Raw genomic sequence first — 22,716 nt, forward strand, 5'->3', positions numbered from 1 at the left:
TATATATTTATATTTGAAATAACTGGCCCATGACCATTACGTATGGCTACTATCTATGATTGTTGGCGTCATGAGAGTATTTACTGTCTTGGCGGAACTATCGCACCAGGTCTGACGTGATAGTTGATAGTGCCTGTTAAATCAGTAAATCAACTGTAACATCAAAGCCAGTTTACACGGTGACACCTTTCAGGTACAGTATACAGGGGGTGTGGTAAGCTAGTCGGTGATAAACTGATACATCTTTCTTCTTACTTTATTCTTGATTTGTTTTAATTTATCGATCACTGGAGCCAATGCAGGTAGAATGTCGTAAAAGTATATCTTAGCTTACTAGTGTCTTTATTTCATGCTTCATTGAAATTTTTATTTTAGGTTGCTCAAGAAGACCAAAAAACGTTTACCGATTTAGTGCGACAACTTGTAGGAAGGTGCGGTTCAGACATAGAAAAAGCAAGGTATTATATATTTTGTTAATTTTTTATCATAGTGTGAGTAATACACAAGCTAATTTAGACTTGTGGTGTGAGCGTATTTGTAATCATATTCTCATACATACATACATGAATTTTAAGGTTATTTTAAAGTTTTAGTAACAGCAAAAAAAAAAAAACCTAATTAATTATTCAATTATTACAAATATTTATTAAGTATATTTAATAAGAAAAATATGTTTATTCTCATGAAATAAACATAAATTACGAAATATTTGTTAGTCATCTAAAAGAGACACTTAAATGAGCATTTTATTATTTCAAGGTTTTTGTTATTGCATAAAAACTTATGTATAAAAATATTATTACTCATTAAATAGTTATTAAAATTATAAAACCATTTATTTTTTAAATTATCCAATTGTTTATTTAAAATACGCATCAGCAAAATTTGAAGTAAGAACAGAAATCACAATCACTGAATATACTCGATTAATGTCGTCATACGTGCATTGGAAGTAATGTTAATTATGGCCGAAAGAAAGGACAAGACTACGCACGCCTTTTTATAGCGAACATTAAATTTAATGACCATTTCATAGTGCAAATACATAAAAAAGTAAAAATAGTTTATTGGAAGATCGTCAGAATGGCTGTGAAGAAAGTTACAAAATAGTTTTTCAAAAATAATAATATCCTGCTTTCAATATTTTGATTGTTTATTATTTTCTGTAAATTTCCATATAGTTGCTTTCTAATGTTTTTTCTCCTTCTATACAGTTAATCTATTTTACAAATCTAGATATGTTTATTTTATTTATGCCTTATAAGCCTAATGATTTATTGCGTTGTTGCTAATTAATTTTGTTTAGTTTAAATTCTTTTTTATACATTTATTTTAATTTTTTTCGATTATTATATATTTTTTAGTTTTATTTTAAGTTTTCCTCATGTATACTTTTTAATTTATGTTAAGGTTTATAAGTCACTTTGTAAAACAGAAAAAAAGAATTGACTTTTAATCCATGGCGTGCCCCCCTCCCCTTTTTTTTATTGTTTTAATCTCTTCCCCCCTCTCACTAATACAATATTGAAATGTTTTAGGGATTGCAATTTAATTATTTAGAAAATCGTGTATTAATCGCAATAATAGTTTTTATAAGCTAATTAATCGCAATAGCTTTTATAACAGTTATGTACTTCATAATTATAATAAATACTGTCTAAGTCATAATTGAGTATTAGTAATATTGATTATTAGAACAGTCATAAAAATATACAATTGTATCGTTTTAGATTACTAGTTTGATAATTCATTTCGGTTAATTATTTAACTATAATTAAATAGTTGAACACTCGTAATAGTTTATTTGTGTATGCTATTATCAATAAAAATAAATAAAGAGAGTTAAGTTATTCCTTAAAATATACAACCATAATAATTTTGATTTCTGTTTAATAAGAGTAATCACCACACTATATTCGCCATATCATAGTAATATCATTAATCTTCATCGATAATATTCAAAAGTGCCATATTTTTCCTTCTCCCAATGATCCAGTATAATTTTATTTTCAGGACAATATTTCGATGGATAACAGTAAAAAATCTTAATACAATGCAATTCGATGAAAATCTCCGAGGTGACACTCCAATGGGTCTTCTTAGAGGAATCAAACATGGAACAGAAAGTTACCATGTTTTATTTAAACGTTTATGCAGGTAAAATTTAGAATAACTATTTTTTTTCTTTTATTTAAATTCAATATAAGTTCATATTTCAAACAACTTAACATTATTAAATATTAGTAACTAAGATTTTTTAATTAGTTCTGAGATATAACTTCAATAATAAATTCGACATAATCTGTAAATAATTGTAGATTTTTGCAAGAATTTTTTTCACGTCGAGTGAAATGGTTTGTGTTGGTTTTACCAGGCGTGTTAGAAAAAGTACGTCGAATAACAAACCAAATGGTTTCTAACTGTTAAACTACAGAAACGACCAGTTTACGTAGAATAACTTCATTTTTAGAATATAATATTTTTTACAAAAATACATTTCGGCACGAAATGCTATTTAAGAACATATCTAAAGTACGCTATTACTTTAAAATTAGATAGAAATGAATATATCTAATATATTAAAAAAATTAATTGAAATACAAATGGTTATATAATTTAGTTTCGATTTAGTGTAATAAACGAGAATGAGGAGTGAAGAACTAGCAGTTACAAAATACATAAGTTTATTGTCCTTTAAAGGAACCATTTGTTTTTATAATGCAAGTAGTCACACCTCTTTTTGGTGATTAAGTAGTATGATTAAGTCATCTGTGAAATGCTCCTTCTATTGGTAAAATATTATTTTTTATTAAAAAAACTTTATTTAATTGATAGATTTTACAATGTTGCACACTATTGTGGGCAATAGGTAATAGTGATGAATGATCACATTCATACTAAAATAAAATAAAATAAGAATGAAAAGAAATAAAAAAAAGTACATAAAAATAAATAAAATCTCTCTTAAAATATATAATCCAAAAAGAATGATAAAGAAAATGAACATAATCAAACTATGTGTATGAAAAAATAAATAAATAAAATAATAATAAAAATAATATAATCTCTAGTCACATTTACACTCTTATATACAATATTTACACAATCGACCAAAGCCCACTCTATCCCCCACGTGTGGGAGGTAGAGCAGAGCTCAAAAGATCCCAGCGCATCCCTCTCGCCGCATCATTGTAATGAGCCAGTGGAGAAGTAAAATATAGATGTATTTAATCGAACATGATTTATAATGAAGGATTTTGACACAATCAGTATTAAATTAAATAACATTGATAGACAATTATATCATTTTTGATCATAATTTCTAATTCTGTTGGTTTCTATGTTTAGTTATGCTGGCCTGCATTGTGTTGTAATTAAAGGCTACTCCAAGTCTGCTGGATACCAACCAGGAGTTCATTTTGAAGACAATCGGTTTAGAAATTCTTGGAATGCTGTGTACGTAGCAGGGGCTTGGAGATTCGTCCAATGCAATTGGGGCGCACGCCATCTTGTCAATGCGAAAGAAATACCGAAAGCAGGCACTAAACTTGCAAAAACCGACAGTTTAAGGTAATTAGCTCCAATATTTGCAATGCATAATAAAAACCTTAATATATTCCACTCAATAATAAAAAGTAGTTTTCGTTTATTGATTTATAGCAGTGCCCAACTCAGCTAGAGATTAAGATAAAAGGTAAGGGAGTCATAAGAATGTCAAGGCAATCATCCATTGACAATGTCACATGGTCTCTTAAGGTCGAACCTCAATCTGACGAAAAAATTTATTTTTTTATGAATTAGGTGTAAATAAGTACTCGGTAAAGTATCTTTGATGTACACAAAATGTATATAAAATTTATGGATAATTATATACATTTTTATAAGATTCGTTTGAATTTTTCCCCCAATTTTTATTTAAATATTAAAATTGTATTCACCTATTGATGGAAATCCAATCTTCTTTTGGTTTCAGCACCGTTGCAAAATTTATTAATGTTGTTCAGATGCGTATAATGAACATCTTCATATGTCGAAATTCAATTGCATTTTGTTAAATTGCTAAGTCAAATATTATGGTAGTTTCCCGACAACAATGACGATATTGAAATATCATCAACAGAAGCAGTTGAGGACAGTTCAAAACTATCAGATCGTTAAGGTGCGAGTATAAATACTGTTTTTGGAGGAGAATGAAAACGAAAGTGGATGGTGCTCAGTAGTTATATCAAACCAAACATTCGTAAACCGTGATTCTATGAGCGCTTACTGAAACAAAATCTATGATCTGTTTAAATCCAAAGTCTGTTTAACCTATCGTTTTGAACAGCCCTGATGAAGCCCTACAAAGTGGGGCGAAACAATGAATTGTTGAAAACTATTTTGTTCTTTTTTGACCGCAACCCTGACTATCTTCTTCATATTTTAAAATCTATAATCATTTTTGATACAAAAAATAAATAAAAATCAAGATAGTAACCGATGTTTTAAGGTATGTTTTTCAAACAGGAAAAAATTAAGACTTTATTATTCTGTATAATATTTTATAAAAGATATGAGATGCATGATTACACCAAATAAAATATTGGTAAGTGACAAACCTTTGTATCATTACGGATGGAGCGAAAAAGCGTGACTACCTTTCTTTATCACTTGCTATACAAAGTCCATTTGTAATTTCGAAAAATGATTTGAACTGACTCTTGGATATTGCCCTGTGAGCTATAGTTCAAAGTCCTTGTGCCATCAGCCACAATATTTCAGCATCAAAGTCTTCATACATCCATAAAGCCGTATAATGTTCCCTCTTAAAAGTTTTGTGATATTTATTGTTAAAGAGGTACTTAATATTTTATGTAGTTAATTGTGCATTGTTCTAAGTATAGCGGTGTTTTTATTGGTATTTATTTTAATTCTCAATTTATTCGGTTGACCAAAGTTTTGTTATTGGATGCGAGTTAAATTTAGTTTTATTTATGGTTGGTGTAAATTTTAATTTATTTAGCCATTACATGCTGTCTTTAATCTGGCTTATGTTTTTTCTCGAATTTCCTTCCAGTTATTGTGTTTAAAAATTATTGCAGAATCATTAGCGAAACAGACTATTTTTCCATTATCAATAGTTTGAATTTTGATGCACATCAAAAATAATATAGATCTTAGAACTGCCCCTTGTGGGCTTCCTTATTCGGCAATTTGCTCGTCAATTATCGTTCTAACTATAACCTCTATCAATTAGGGTTCTAACTGTAAATTCTATGTTTCAACTTAATTCATCATTTGAAAGTTCTCTTTAGCTTCTTATTTTGCCTGTTATTTAGATGTTTGTAAATTATATACCTTTATAAATATATTTATATTTTATTGCAGGTATGAATATGATGATCATTATTTCTTAACAGATCCAAGAGAATTCATTTATGAATTTTTTCCTCTTCAGTCCGAATGGCAACTTCTGAAAACACCAATAACGTTACAAGAATATGAAGAACTGCCATTCGTGAGATCATTGTTTTTTAGATATGGTCTTTATTTTCCAGATTCCCACACAAAGGCTGTCATGTATACAGATGCAACAGGTAGTTATATAAAACTAAAAAATATATATATTTTTTTATAGATACTTGTTAATATTGAGTACCGGTAAAAGATTTATGTAAAGGTTATTCATTCAAAAAATACTAATAATGTAAAACTTGGCTCAAGCACATTGTACATAAAATATAAAAATGGCAAGACAAGACTTAGTTTATCTGGTCTAATCATTCCCACGGGCCATTTCATTTTCATTTTAACTATTACAAATTTTACTGTTTCACAAAAACTGGATTGGATGACATGTAGTTTGAAATTACACTGAAAAAAAAACAATATGGGGTCTATATTATATTTATAATATCTACATAACATTGATAATGTCAATTAGGAAAATCTCGTATCATTGGTAACTTTTTATCAGATAAATATCAATGTGAATTACCTAAAGAGCCAATGGTGATTTCTGGATAGTGGCAAAAGGAGATCCCACAAATAATCTTTACTTTAGAATTTGTGATTTTACTACTCCAGTTGATTAAGTACAAAGCGGGCAGTTTCCAAACAAGTATAAAACGGTAAGGGCTAATTTTATATAACATCATTTTTAATGGGGAAAATGGATATTTTTTTTTCTTTTTGGCAAGTTAAATATGGATTGGTTATGAAATTCAATTTTGTATGCTAAATTAGCTGCTTTAAAAGATTTCTTGCATATGAAAATCAAGCTGGAACAAACCCAATTTGTACACTAATGGCTAGTGCCACCTCTTATGCACAACCACCCTTATCTTCCCCTTCCATTCCAGTTCAGGGGGTTCACTAAGTAGTGAGAGTAAGTAAGTAAAGTAAGTTTATCAAGCAGGTCAAAGTCTATCAGAATAAAGGCAGAATGTTTCTGTTCCTTTATTCAAACTCAAACACAAATATTCTATTACTTTTTACTACTATATAGTAATTAAATTTTTGAATGGATCTGTTCAATTGATAGAGGGATCAATTACACTAATGTAATAACTGTTATTAGAAAGAGCTCTGACCCCGTAAGTTAAGAAGAAAAAAATATTGTCCTTTATCGGATTTTTAAACTACCTATTTTTTGGGTTTTCAACTTGAGAGTTTTATGGTACATTCATCATATGTTCAATACAACATAAATTAAATACCTCATACAAATCACTTTCTCTTTCATCTTGAAGATAGTTATTGGTTCTAAGCCATAATTTCAGATCCTATCTCTTTTTGAATTTTATTTTTTGTATCAATCTTTAAGACCCATGAAATATATGTTAATTTTTAAACTTTCATAACTCTACAGTTACCTGTAGTCCTGAAGTTCCATCACTTCCCACAGCCATTCCCAAAAGAATTGATTAGAAATCTATAATTAAATATTATATAGGAATACATTAAGAAATACATTATAATTCTCAATTCACAAAAATGACCCAATACTACAATTGTGTTTAATGAAAATTATAAGAATTTGTTTATTTATGTAATTATTTCTATTTTTAGATATATTAAAATAATGAACAATAATAATATATATCTTTTTTTTAAATGTAGGTGCAGCAACTGTTAGAATAGCTATTCCAACTAACATGCAGTCTACATTAATATTTCATTACAATTTAAAATTTTATGATAGTGATGGCGATTCCTATGACGGCATTAGTCTCAAACGGTTTGTGATGCAGGTAAGATATTATAATATCCCAACTAAATCAAATACAATTTTAAAAATGTTTTGTTAAACTTTACTATTTAATAGTACATCACATTGACATTCACATTCTTATCTGTAAATGTAAAGAAAACTATAATGGATTTAATTTATGGAAACCTTCAATTAAAATTTAATGAATATGTATCAGTAAGAATGGCTCTGAGCAGGCTACTTTGAAGCTCACTTGCAGCTCAATTCAAATTCAAATATAAAATTCTTACCAATAATGATGTTATTAATAATTGTAATGAAATTATTACAAAAATGCTTAATTTTTTTTACAAGACTGCTGGCTTTTTTTATTTATAATTTTATATTTCCCACATCAAATCTCATCAATACAAGAATTGTTCATAAAAACCTTCAATGAAACAAATCAACCAATTCACCATCGTCTTTGTTTAACCTCACAATAATTGTTGGGAAGAATGCCGATAGGTAGAGTCACTAGATAGTTCCAGCTCAATTCAAATTCAAAAATGAAATTTTGACCAATAATTATTACAAAAGTACTTAATTTTGTTACAAGACAATCGGCTTTTTTTATTCATCATTATATATTTCCCACATCTAATCCTACCAACACAAAAATCCTTCATAAAAACCTTGGATGAAACAAAGCAACCAATCCACCACCGCCTTAGTTAAACCTTACAATAATTCTTGGGAAAAACATCAGAAGATGAAAGTGTATATGCAACATCTTTCATCTGTAGAAATATTAGCAAATTTATCAAATTATGATGTATTTCTCCAGCAACTCAGTTATAAATGTCAATTTTTATATCTTTGAACAAATAGAGGCTGATTACCATTTTACAGCATATATGGTTATTGCGGTATGAAAATGAGTAAACATTAGTAATTGGATCTGGTATTTGCTGATATCGTTGAAAGAGGAATTTGAGAGAGAAGGAATCGGTGTGAGATGTTATGGCCGTTAAATTTTTTAAAAGATGTTGGGAATGGTAGTTAAAATGTTTACCAGAGTGCAATGGTTATGTACACTAGTCTTTGGACACAATAGGAGAGAACGAGGTTGGTATTCTTCTACTAACTTCTGCCACAGAGACATTGGAGAATTTTTGTCTGAGATTGTTACAAGATCATTTTTTTAAATTATTACCATAGTTTCAGTTTGATTGAATTGACTGATGAGTGAAGACAACAAATTTTCTTATTCTGGGTTACTACATTGTTCCTGGACAGAATAATTTTTCATTTTTATTCTATGACAAGGTAGGGAGGACTTATTGTTTTTAAAAAAGATGTATTAAGTTAACATTACCCTAACTATTAGTTTCTACAAATTGGTATGGAGGAAAAAAATGAAGAAAAGCTAAACTTATCCCCAACACTCCAGTTAAAAATGCATTAGTAACCACAAAAAGTTATAGAAAAAAGAAGCTAGTAGAAAATCAGACTAAAAGACAAAATAATGCCAACAAAACGAATGAGTGGTCTGATGATAATAAATCAGCATTTTCCTCCAGGATGAAATATTGTATACTAGAAGTGAGAACAGCTTATGCTCCTAATTTTATACAAGCAAAGACAAATCATTTCGTCTTAATAAAACTTCCCATTTGACTAAATCTGAACTATCACAAAATGATGACTCACCATTAGATACAACTGGAAGAAGACAGCTAAAGAAATGATGAAGGAAGATCTACAAATTCCCAAAATCTTGTACATGAGTAATTGTTGATTTAGTACCAGTCCCTCCAATTTCCAGAAAAAAATGTTAACATTGAAGTGAGAGACATTGTATGACAACAATAATAACAAAATAAAAATCTGTACTACTATAGACAAACCCCCACAAAGGGTCTTGAGTTCAGCACTGTGTAAAGAAATACTGTTTCCAGACCAACGGTTGTACAAGGAGATGATTTGGCTATGATTATGCTTAACCATCAGATTTCCCCCTAATTAAAGATATATTTTTATAATATATAATTAATAAAGATATACTTTATAGAAACTGAGTGTGTCTCAGAAGGACAGGATCGAATTATATCAAATTCAACAGAATAAATAATTATCTGCCAAAGCTGGACTCAAACCTGGGCCCAGGAGATAAGAGTGTGTGTGTCACAGTTCCTTACTCAATGAGCTACAACAATAACAAAGCACCCTAGACACTGAAGATGGCCAGAATTCAAAACAAAATATTCAGTAAACTCAAACTTTTTTAACAAACTAGGATTCAGCCAACACTTGATGTTGATATAATAAAAAAGTAAATAAATTGTTTAAAACCAATATCTATGCCAACTAACCCCAGTCTATTTCCCAGGGTTAGAAGGGAACGCCAGTTTTCTTCAGCTTCTGTAGAAGAGTGTTAACGATAAATTTTTATACAGATGTTAATGGTTCACAATTATATTTGGTATTTACAATTTGGCTAGGGAGTCAAGCAATTATTGATATAATGCATAATTTACACATAGTTACTTTTTATTTATTTATAATAACATATTTAATAAGTTTAGCATTATTATTTTTTGCCCTAAGGTATTTTACTCTTCTCTACTGAGATTACAGTTTAATGTGAAAGTTATATAAAAAAAAATTATTATATTCATTATGATTGCGTAGGTACATGTGAATACCAAAATCTCATCCATCAACATCATCCATCATTCAAAACTCACTCATATTATAAAAATAATTTACATACAAATGCTATTTATTTATAAATTTATATGCATATTTAATTTATTTGGAATATTATAAAAGGTTAATTGCCCATCACTTATCATGTCAATTCAGATAAATATTTTGAGTACCCTTAAAGGAAAATATATATCATGAACAATGTTATTACAAAAACATCAAAGGAAAAAGGATCACTTGTAATCCCACATGTATATATTTATATTAATAAAAACTTATGTTCATAACTTCTATTTTATTATAATGTTATTAAAATTTGATTTTGATTTAAGTTAAAAGTGAATAAATAAATCAATTTTGTTCAATTAATAATTCACAATTTAAGTTAAGGTTTTATTATTAATACAAGTTTTAAACAGTTTCTATAAAATAATATATATATTAGTTATGATAGAGCCAATATGTCTCTAATTCAGTTACTTTATTGATAGGGTAAAATTAATTTATCTCATACAATTTGTAATTCCATAGTTCATAAACAGAGTAATTGTGTACACTTGCAATTGTGTAATTGTGTACACACCCAATACATGTGGGCGTCCCTCCATATTGGCCTCAGTGGGTCCATAGTGTCTGCCACTGAAACCAGTTTAAATTTAAAAAATCTGACTCCCGATTCAGTGCTCCCCCTTCCTACCCATAAAAAAACATTTACCAACTTGTATGAAAAGATAAAGGATTGCCAGCTTTGTGATTAACTATTTGTCTTTTCTTTAACCATTTGACACCAATATTGAAAAATCCAAAAAAGTCTAGACTAATTAAAATATACATATTAGTTTTTATTAAGATCAGGTCCGACCATATTTTATTTTTACCTCCTAATTTAACCTAAAATAAATTAGGCATGTTATATCATAATTATGCAACATTTTTACTTAATCTTTTTGCTGTATACATTACAAAACATAAGTTTGATATTCAGTGTTGAATTCAATATTCAATAGAGATAAGTGAAAATTTGTCTCTGAGGCCTTTTTTTTTTTTTTTTTTTTTTTTAAATTAATTTTGAAGAAGAGAGGTCTCTAATTTTACATAAATATCTCAAATATATTTTCCTAATAAATTTATTTGTGGATCAATTGTGTACTATATATAGATATATTAGCATATTTATTTGATAAATATGAATCTCCATGGTCAGGAGGCTAGCAAATAATTTTAATTAACTACAAATTAGAAGGAAATATATCTTTGTAATATTGATTCCTACTTTAATATTTGCTATTTACTTGAATATAATGTCTAAAGTCGTGGATTATATTAATTATATCCATTATTAACTGTTTATGTAGTAGAAGCCACCACCAAAAGTTTACAAAAAAACTTGTTATATAATGTTATATGAGATTTAATTGTGGACATTATATTGCATATATAACGTGAATATATAGAAAATCAAAACATCAGTACAAAAAATAGTTGCATCCTTTTATAAATCATGCATCAAAACTTCAACTGCTATAAATAAATTATAAAATAAGAATAATTTGTACCCAATATTTTTAATTAGGCTTAGCAAAAGTGTTAAAAATACACCAAAACTTATTATTTAACTGATATCAGAATGTTTCCAGGTTGAAGTTTGGTCCATAACAAATTGTTAATTAAAGCTATACGCATAAACACTTAAATGATTCATTATTTTAATTTTAAAGAAAACACAGAATTTGACTTTAAATAATTAAATAAATTATATATTTTATGTAGCCCCTGCTAAAATATTTTATGCATGTAAATATTAATACCAGAATTTCATCGTTCAATTTTTTTTTCTTCTTACTCCTTCAAGAATTTTTTTTTTCCCTGTTTTTTGGCTCAAGACTTACATTGAAGTCCTACACAGTGATCTAGGGAGTGAGAATGTGAAGATTCTCAGGGCCACCACAAAATAATTATTGTCTGACCCAGGTGGGAATCGAACCCAATATATTCCGAACCAAATTGCTCGATAACCTGAGACTATGCTCATATTTAAATTTTGCATTAAACATAGCTATAGTACGTACATGTATTAGAAAGGAAAATTATGTAACCTTTTGAAAATCTTTTCAATTTTTCATTACATGTTTTTTTTTAAAAAAAAGCACGTTATGAAAAATATGATTGCTTATATGGGAGTTAAATAGTTAAGTGGGTAGAGTTTTGTAGGCTTAAAAAACAAGGTAAACATCCTGGCTTAGTATAATAAATTTTCATTGTAAAGAGAATCAGTGAGTTTTGTAAAGTTGGGAAAAGCTTGAAAAACTTAATTCGTTCAGCCATAAAATGACTCTTTGGCACATTTTGTCCTATGATTACCGAAAGCATTGTCATTGCAGCTAAAGAAGTAAAATGTGGATTGAAAAAACGATCAGAAAATAATCATTCGAAATCGGAAATTTTTTAATATTTAATTTTTATCACCATTCCATTATATCAAATAATCTTTTGATTCTATTGGTAAAACAGTTCATTTCACTTAATTGGCTAATATTATAGGTACATAACTAATACTTCGGTAAGAAGTGACTATCTGAGGCATTCTCAGATGACACCAACCAGGACATCGGCAGATTGACAATGCTTTTGAATCAACGATGAAATGTCTTTTACTTCAGTGGACAGCGTGAGGTCTCAATCCACTAACTTCCATAAGTTTTACAAAATGGCCGTCCTTCAGCCTGCTACTTACTTGAAGAAGCATATGACCAACTTATCGAGAATATAGTAACCAATCTCAGATAGAAACCAGGGATAGAGAGGTTTTAATTAACTGAGTTGAAAATTAATTTCGCTTCTGTAAAAACCATTGTCAACGCCATTGTAACAGTTATTGAAGTTTTGAAATCTTGATGAAATGAGATGAGATGAAACGAGGCTCAAAAAAGTTTCTGTAATGACAGTAGATGTAGTAACTTAGTTAACTCCTAGATCAGGTGCTGCTCTGGGTCTTCGAGGTACAAAATAACTTGCGACGTTGTTCCACTTTTCTGTCTTTTGTCTGTGTTGTGAAACATAATGTTCTACGTGTTCATATCGAACTAACGAACAGGTGGTCGTAGATTGGCTTTAGTGATAGTGTTGTTTAGCCGTAGTTTGTCAAAGAGACAAATAATTGAAGAAAACAAACAACAGGCTAAGAAACTTGTACTCTAATCGTAGCAGATAGAAATACTGCCAGCATTGTTTTATTTGGTAATCTACCTATGCATTATGAGTTATACCGCCTTCAATTTCACAATAATTATTCTATTCGGTGAGTGAAGTAAAGAAATACCAGGTTACACTGACTGGTATCCTTTACTTTCTTCAAAGAGTGCTAAAGTTCACTCTCTGATTAGTTATTCAACAAAATATGCGCTTTGTACTAATCTAATCTACAATGTAACGCTTGATTTCCAAATCCATGAACAGTATTCTACAGTAGAATAAAGAATAACATGTTTTCCATTGAAAATGCTGTCAGCTTTAAATACTTAAATAGATGTCCTAAGCTTCCGTTTCTACAACTTCTTTATCTAAATAAATCAGAGTTTCTTCAGATCTTTTTAACCCTTTAAACCAACATTTGGAACTTAATTTTGGCTGTTATATTTTAGAAACTTTTCACTTTCATTCTTACCAAATGGGTTTGTTTTGTATTGGTATCTGTGTCAAACAGAGTGTTAACACTATTTTATTCAGAGAGTTTAAACGAAATAATCTCAATAGGGGTGACTGGATCTTTCTAAATTAAGACTCGGCTAAGGAGGTGAGCCATTAATTTGGCAATTTAAAAACTTATAAATTTTTCAACAAAAGGCATGGCTAAATATATATATTATTCGTTCATTACTAATTTTTTTAACATTAATAAATCACTCATTAACTCATACATTTCATTTTGGCTTCGTATCCTCCGCGAGTTAAACCGAAAGAACGAGTCTTGAATAGAAGTGTTATGGTTATTCATTCGAGGTTTTTGGAAAAGCTCAACGGCAGTCAATCGCTTCATTAACTCATTTTATAGGACTGATCCCTTCCATTTGACCTGGTAGGATTTGACTACTCATCCTCATTCCTGGTATCACTTTATGCTTTAGACTTCAAGTAATATGTCTTAACTGCCTAAAATTCCCTATCCATATCTTGTTTATTATTTCTGCCTCTATTTTTCTGTAAAATTCAATTCTATTGGATGATTTTCAATTCTAGTTTGTTCTTAATGGTGCAAGAAAAAATTTATTTATTTAACACTGTCTTTTCATGGCATCCTCAACATATTCAACTGCCACCTTACCGAACCATTCATTATGATCATATATTATGGTTATGAAAACGTTTATCGTTTCCTTTCTAGACCATTTCTGAATTATTCCTTGATACCTATCAATTAAATTTCTAAAAGGATCCGTTTTGAGGTAAAGTTTAAATAAAACATTAGTTAAAAAAAAGTATCAGGAATATTGTCTGACAACGGACATACATTAACATAAAAAAATCTAATACTAAAAGTTGCTTAATAACTTCTAGTGTTGAGTTGACGAATAAATTTTTCTAGAACGGTCATATTTATTAGCGGTTTCTTACTTATCAGTTCATATTTTTAAGTAAGGAATAATGACAACATAAGATCTCAATCAATACTTATTTCTCTTTTATTATTTATAATACCTCACCATCTAATTTCCAAGTCTATGTTGCCAATGGAATCGCTGAATAAAGGCGGATAGAGGATATGTCCATGCATAACGCGCGATAATTTTAATGGGACTTTTTCATCAATGCAGCTTATCATTTCCTCGAATCCAGCTTTATCATAGAAATTCTTTACTATTCTTATAAACTTCCTATTTATTCCCATGTTATGCATTTTTCAGTAGAGAGTGGGTTGTTCTACACAGTTGAAAACTTCGGAGAAAATGTGAAGTAAACCTCTTTAGCCGATGTTGAAGGAGGATGCGTCACTGAAGGAAAAAGACTTCTATACATCCTCTTCCTTTCCTAAAATCATTTTGGTTCTCTGACATGAAGTTGCTGTACTTAAACCAGTCTACAAATCAATTATTGAAGAGCTGGGTAAATATTTTTGAAAAACAATTAATGAGGAATATACCTCAGTAATTATCGAACCATTCCTTTCTGATTTCAATGAATATTTATAATTGGTTTTATCAAATTTTTAATCTTCAGACCAAAAAATTTGTTCACCATAACAGTTGATTTCTTTGTTATTTTGGTAGTCCATTATAAATTCTTCCCATTCCTCCTGAAAATCGTTGCTTTTAATACTCCTTGGCTGTATTGAAATCAAATTTTAAAAATCACTAATCAAACAATATTTATTCTGGGGTTAGGAATTAGAACTAACAAATATGAATTAGTATCCGTAGGTATTATAGTTTATTTGTTTTCCATCATTGCAAATTTTGATTATTGGCACCGTTGGTTACTCCATATCAGTAAATTATCTATATTCTTTATTTAAAAAAAATTATACATATCGTAAACGTATTTAAACTTTGCTGTAGTCATTATTTACTGTTGTAAATTTATTAGTAGATTTTCTTTTAAATCTATATTAAATATTTCAAGTCTAAAAATAAAATAAACAAATATACCTCAGAAAATCCTAAGAAACGTTATGTAGCAATTAGTTAATAGGTTACTGGATTACTACTGAAGCTCTCGTGGACATTTGGTACCATCCTTAGGTCTATCCCTAGAGGGCACAACCCTATTTATCTCTAGAGTGAACACCGAGTATTATTTTGTCAGAAGATAACTAATAGATTTAAGTAGATCTGAGATGGGATTTAACTCACACCTCCTTACCCAATCCTTAACTTTTGGAACTGCCTGTTCATATTAAGTGATCAATACTGTGATCAATACTCCCTCAGTCTGGAGAACACTAATAATGGATGAAGGTTTCAAGAAGAGCAGATTGTCAGACTGTAATTTGATCTGTTTGTCGGCAGTTAACAACAGAAGATGAGTGAAATATTTGAGCAATTCGTTCGTAAAAACAACCATTACATAATAGATTAAAATGAATGATATTTATTAATTAAAATATGAACTTAACTTTTGATACAACCGGCAATGATTAGGTAGGATCAATACTGGCATTTTCCTGTAAACCTGTAGGAATAAACCAACCGATAAACTTTGAATAATTTATATTACGAGGGTGGTTTGAAAAGTTCTCGGAATCACCGCTAGATGTCAGTGCTAGAGCAACGAGGTTCCCGCGCAATAATCACACATCCTTTGAGAGTGAACACGTAGCGTGAGTGGCAGTGACGACTCTTTGTTCTTGTTTTAAGCGTAGTGATTTTTGACAAATGGAAAAAACTGAGATTCGAGCAGTGATTAAGTACTTTGTAAAGAAAGGTATGAAAGCAAAGGAAATTCATGCCGACTTTCAGAACACACTGGGGAACTTTGCTCCTCCATATTTAACTGTTGCCAAGAGGACCAGCAATTTAGATTTGGTCGGGAGAGCTTAAAATGATGATCCGCGTAGTGGACGGCCAAAAAGTGCTACGACCCCAGAATTCAACGCAAAAGTGCATAAAAAGATCATGGAGGATCATCGACTGAAAGTGCGTGAGATTACTGAAGCTGTAGGGATGTCATCTGAACGGTATTTCCTCATTTTAACCGAAGAATTGGGAATGGAAAAATTATCCGCAAGATGGGTGCCGCGGCTCTTGACATTGGACCATAAACGCACCAGATTGGAAATGTCCGAACAAAATCTTGTGACTACAGATGAAACTTGGGTCCACTACTATCCCCAAAGACAAAACAGCAATAAAAGCAATGGAAACATGCTGAGTCACCACCACCAAAGAAAGCAAAGGCAGTACGATCGGCCGGAAAGGTCATGGCCTCTGGAATGCAAAAGGCATTCTGCTGATAGATTATCTTCCAACTGGCCAAACAATTACGGGGCAATATTACGCAAACCTCCTAGACCAACTACAGAAAAAGATACACGTAAAAAAGAGCTGGTCGCAAGGAAAAGTCATCTTTCATCAGGACAACGCCCACCCACATAGTATTATTACTAACAATGAAAACTGTTTAATAAAAAAAAAATTGAGGGTATTTACAGGCAGTATTTCTAAAATTCGGCATTTAAGCCTTGTTAGTCTATTTTCATGAGGATTAAACCTATTTGATGTTAAAGACGACTTAATTGCTCATTTATTCACTGAATTTAATCAAAATTGTTATGACCATTTTGAAGTCAATCGGAAAAATCGATTTCGACCAGATTGGAAATGTCCGAACAAAATCTGGCCCGTTTTCAGCGCAACCAACAAGATTTTTTACACCGGTTTGTGACTACAGATGAAACTTGGGTCCATTACTATCCCCAATGACAAAACAGCAATAAAAGCTCGGTTATTCGGAACTTTAAATATTTCCATTGAAAACTTGGATTCGACTTGTTTCACGAGAGAACTACTTCCTTTGGTGTATGTGTACATATCATACATAGGTACCTAAATAAAAGTAAACATAGTTGATTTTAAAAAAATTAATGATCCTAAGATGATGTTTTAAATATTAATCCAACGTTTCATCATGTCCATTTTTATCATGTTGATAATTCAATTCAGTAGTCCATGGCACGTACTTGTCCTTACCTGAAGAGGTAAGTGAATACGTGGTGTTAACTGTTGGTTTCAGACTCGCCTATTTTCAGCACTGCTTTGTAAAACGCCATTTTAGCCTGACGGACATATTCTTAATTTTACTATTTTTTAAAGACTCGATGTTTGTTAGTATATTCAATTTGGGCAAATTAACATAAGTGGTTTGTACTTAGCCTTCATCCAGTGGTTTCATATTAGTTCTCGAAAAAATCAAGAATATTTTCTTATTATTCAATAAGATGTTCTACATGAATTCAAAATGTTCTACAATACCCACCGAGCAGTCATTTTGTATGGTTTCAAACCTTCATGGGATGAAAGAATCCTCCCTCCATATATTCTTCTGGCTCCTGGAGCCATCACTTCCAGTAGTGACATCACTCTTGCCACTTGCTATTTGTGTAACGTTGGATCTGTGAGATCCCTATCGACCTAATTTGCTTTGTCGTTTTGTATTCTTTGATTCATTCTTCTTTTATTATTTTATAATATTTTTTGCAGTAGTTTTTACAGCAAATTATTCGTTTATAAAATACATGTTCCGGATTTATCCCATATAATGTGAAATTTAATATATTTTTTCCTTGCCACTTTTCTTCATGTTCTCCTAATTTCTAAAATAAATTATCTGATATACTTCTTTATTATGTAGTACAATATGTTCTAAATATATATAAATATAACTTGGATAATTCTAATCCTCGGATGTTTTAAAAATTCACAAACTGCCATTGGATGCCACTGGCGATGATGGACTACTAAAGTATTGTACTTTAAATGGATGATTTTTTTTTTCAAGAATACATTCTATATCTTATTATATTCGTACAATGATCAATTTTTCGGTATTTTTAATGAATAAACTGTCAGATTTTTTTTACTCATTTATTTTCAACTCGTGAAAAGTGATGGTAACTGATATTGTCGGTAACTTTCGTCATGTTCCATTAAAAACAGTACTTTGGTTATTATCGCTATTCATAGTTTCTTATGATAGCTTTTATGTTGATTATTTACCCATGAAGGACGCATATATATATAGTGAGAGAGAGAGATTAATCCCTATGTATATCTGACATAGCTCCTGACCTTCCAAGTTGGACAGAGGGACGATAATCTTATCCTACCAAAAAACGAACGAACGGAAACATAAGACAATGGACTGAGATGTATTAGTCTGGCACCACTTAAGTGTCAAGTGGTCCCATGTTCCCGCTTAGGGATGTCTACGAGTACGTCATGATTGTAATCTACTGGGATCGGCTGGTAGCCTGGAAGTATATGCGAGTTCTACATTGACATTAGGAAACAAAGGTTTGGATATAAAGTGATAAAAACGGAAATGCTAGGAAAATACAACAAACCGACGGCATACCAAGAGGTGATACTAAGCGTTTATAAGCAACATTTCCAGAAGCTTCCAAATAAATTCGGGGAACCTACAAAGGAACAGAATATGGGACATGCTGAGGACCTCGGTCCTTTTAATATTTACTTCTAAAGGAAATAAAATGTTATACAACTTCTTTCAGTGTTTTTTTTTTTTTTTGTTAAATTAAATACTAAGGAGAAGACAACCTTTACAAAAAATGTGAGGATAAAATCTTTTTTTTTTCTTGAAATATTCGAATTTGTTCGGAAAATATCTCGAAAACTATAATAGATACGAAAAAATGCATACAAATATTCGTAAAGGAAATGTTTAATGTTTTGTGTGGAAATTTTATGTCTCCATGATGAACGTTTTTGAGATAACGGAAAAAATGAAAATAGGGACCTTTTCGTCCCATGTTATATAAGGGGAGGGGGGTCATTGAGCATGTTCATCTCCTATCTACCCCTAAGAAATTCCTTAACTCAAATACACTTGACCACCCCTCCCCCCCCCCCACTATGCTCTCTACAAGCCCTTCGATATTCATTCTCTAGACTGTGTTTTTGAAATAGTAATTAATCGAGAAGGATAGGGATAGAAAAAAATCCACACAAAATTGACAACATTGCAACAAGAAAATCGAAAACACTAATTTACCTATCATAGATCAATTCCATTCTAATTCTTACCAGAGATAGATTTCTGAACATCAACAATTATAGCTGCTAGCGAATAATTAGGTGGCTAAATAAATACAGTTAGTAAAAAAGATATGATTAGTGGTAAAAGCTGTGGTGATTTCGGGGACATAGTAGAGATGCTGGGTTTTCGATAGTTGTTCCGATTCCTGACATCTATATACTATCTCAAAACAACATGATCTTCCTCTAACATATTTAGTATTAAAATAATGTTTTTAATTCCTCAAAGAAATTCATAGCTAACCTTAAAATGGAGCATCCACATCCAGCTCCTACTTATCCTACAGTTCAAGTAAATAACCCACACCAATTACCGATTAACATAGATCCTGTACCCCACGCTTCACGGTGGGTTCTCCCCACACCCAGCGCTCCGAGTCATACAAATTGCTCTGGTCCACATTTCAACTACAATTCCGATATAAACTCTATCCTATCATCCTTCCTGTTGGATCTCCAAGATACTATCAAACCGCTTATCACACTTCTCACTAGAATCCTTACCGAAATTCCTTTTAATCTCCCACGATGAATGCAAAGCCCCTAGCTATCCTTTTGTGAAACGCTAATGGACTACATAACCACCGTGACGAACTAGATATATTTCTCCACGACAAACACACAGACATTGTACTGTTGACAGAACTCACTTTACTCAACAATCACATTTCTACATACGTGACTACATTACTTATCGATCAGACCACCCAGACAACACTTCACACGCCGGATCGTGTATCCTTATCCATAAATCTTTATCCCATTCCCTCCTTCCTTCCAATGCAACTGACGCTATCCAATCAACCTCTGTAATCATTTCAACTTGTCCTTTCCATTTAACATTATCAGCTGTATACTGCTCCCATAGTAATTCACTTTCCTACAAACACCTTGATTCTTTATTCCAATCCCTCGGATCGCGCTTCATTGCTGGAGGAGACTATAATGCCAAACATCAACGATAGGGATGTCGTACATCTAATACCCGTGGAAATATCCTGTCCCGTGTCAGTACCTCCAATAGTTATTCTATCCTCTCGCCCATGAGTCCTACTTACTTACCTACATCACTCAAGAAACGTCCCGATAGCCATGATATATTTATCACCTCCCAAATTTCCTTTTCCCGGACCAATAACGAATCTATAGATGACCTTTCCTCAGACCACAGTCCAGTTATCCTTTTCTTACATTCGAACTTCGTTCCTAAGCCCTCTCCTCCCTCATTGATTAAAGTACGAGTACGAGTTAAATGAGACAAATTTCGAGATGATTTAGAAAACAAACTGGACTTAAAATTCCACTTAAGACGACTAAACATGACATTGACGAAGCCATAGAAAACTTTATAGAATCTATAAAATTTTGCATATACGGCAACACAACTATCAGTAAAACTAATAATACCATACCTACTAACTTGCCACACCACATTCGCATCTTATTAAATGAACAACGCAGAGCAAGAGCGAAGTGGCACAGGACTCTAGTCAGTCCCAAATCTATACCCAACAGATAAAACATATTATACTAAATTGACAAACAAACTTAAAACAGAACTTAAAAAATTCAAAACGCAAAATTTAACTAACACAACTGAAAACCTCGCGACTACTGACAAATCTTTATGGACGACTACTCAGAAGCTTCTCAACTTCAAGAATTTTAATCACCCACTTCTTACTGAATCTCAAACATGGACAAAAGCGGACAAAGAAAAATCTCAAATATTTGGTTAGCACCTTTCTATAACCCTAACATCCTTAATTGAACCAACCTTGAACACATTGAAAAAGAATTGAATACTCCACTCCAAATGACCCTGCCACCTAAAGCATTTCAACCATCAGAGCTATCCAACATCATCCAGAAGTTACCATCCCGCAAAGCTCCTGGTTATGACCTAATTACATCCCAGGTTTTAAAACATCTTCCTCGAAAATCTGTTATATTCCTCACCTACATCTACAATGCTGTTCTTAGATTCACATATTTTCCTGACCCATGGGAATTATCCATAATCAAAATGATTCCCAAACCTCGGAAGCTGCCAGAACACCCATCCTCTTACCGTCCCATCTCTCTGTTACCTATCATAGGCAAAATCGTTGAGAAACTTATCTTAAAACGCCCGTACCCCACCCTAGATTCCAACCTCATAATCCCAGATCACCAGTTTGGATTCCGAACACCCCACTCTACTATTCAGCAATGCCATCGTGTAGTTGATGTAGTCTCGTATTCATCAACTCGGAATGTACACAAGATCTGTAAATTCCTACCTCCTACATATTATCTCATTATCCGTTCTTATCTCTCAGACAGGTTATTTAAAGTAAATCACAACAGCGCTTATTCATCCCTGTTTCCTCAGTCAGCTGGTGTACCTCAGGGTAGTATCCTTTATACAATTTTTACAGCTGACATCCCAACCCATCCTAACACTATTCTCACCAAGTATGCCGATGACACATGCCTATTCAATGAATAATGATCCTTCCATTGTATCCCAAACCCTCCAATCCCACATCACTACCCTTGAAGAATGGTGGCAAAACTGGAGGATTAAAATAAATCCCACCAAATCACATTTACCCTTCGTCGTAAACCTTTCTACATTAAATGTTTAAATGTGATTTGGTGGGATTTATTAGAATTTATTTTAATCCTCCAGTTAAAGTTTCCTCTTCCCGTTTTAAGCTAATATTTCAAAAGCTATATAAGACCGTCGCTCCCCGGGGATCTTAGGTAGGTTCGGCGGGAAAGGTTGACCTTTTTTTTAGTGTTATGCTCACCTCTTGTGAGATTGTGACATGTCGTACATCGACCAACCTACTCGCTGTAATTGTCTGTTTGAGAAGTCAGATAAGTAAGGAATAATAATAAGGTAAACTCCCAAGCCCGTCACTTGTGGTGTCCCTCAGGGTTCGGTCCTTGCGCCAGTTCTATTTAATATATACACTGGCCACATAGTCGGGACTAAATTTGACAATGCTCAAATATCTGCTTATGCTGATGATATAGCCATATACTCGGCAAGCATGAATGCAGACAAGGCCATGGACC

General features: G+C 31.6%; 1 protein-coding gene across 1 annotated transcript in view; it reads left to right on the forward strand.

Moving 5' to 3' along the window:
- Positions 1-22,716, forward strand: part of Hil (Hillarin) — a gene marked incomplete at its 5' end in the record, with an annotated part of 33,226 nt that overhangs the window by 5,219 nt on the left and 5,291 nt on the right. The window contains 5 exon segments of the mRNA XM_014428714.2: positions 376-458; positions 2,014-2,157; positions 3,349-3,570; positions 5,368-5,576; positions 7,102-7,232. Coding sequence (XP_014284200.1) covers positions 376-458; positions 2,014-2,157; positions 3,349-3,570; positions 5,368-5,576; positions 7,102-7,232 — 789 coding nt within the window.

The sequence above is a fragment of the Halyomorpha halys genome, unplaced genomic scaffold (assembly GCF_000696795.3).
Source record: "Halyomorpha halys isolate HHAL.00 unplaced genomic scaffold, Hhal_1.1 Scaffold744.1, whole genome shotgun sequence".
Classification (NCBI taxonomy): Eukaryota; Metazoa; Arthropoda; class Insecta; order Hemiptera; family Pentatomidae; genus Halyomorpha; species Halyomorpha halys.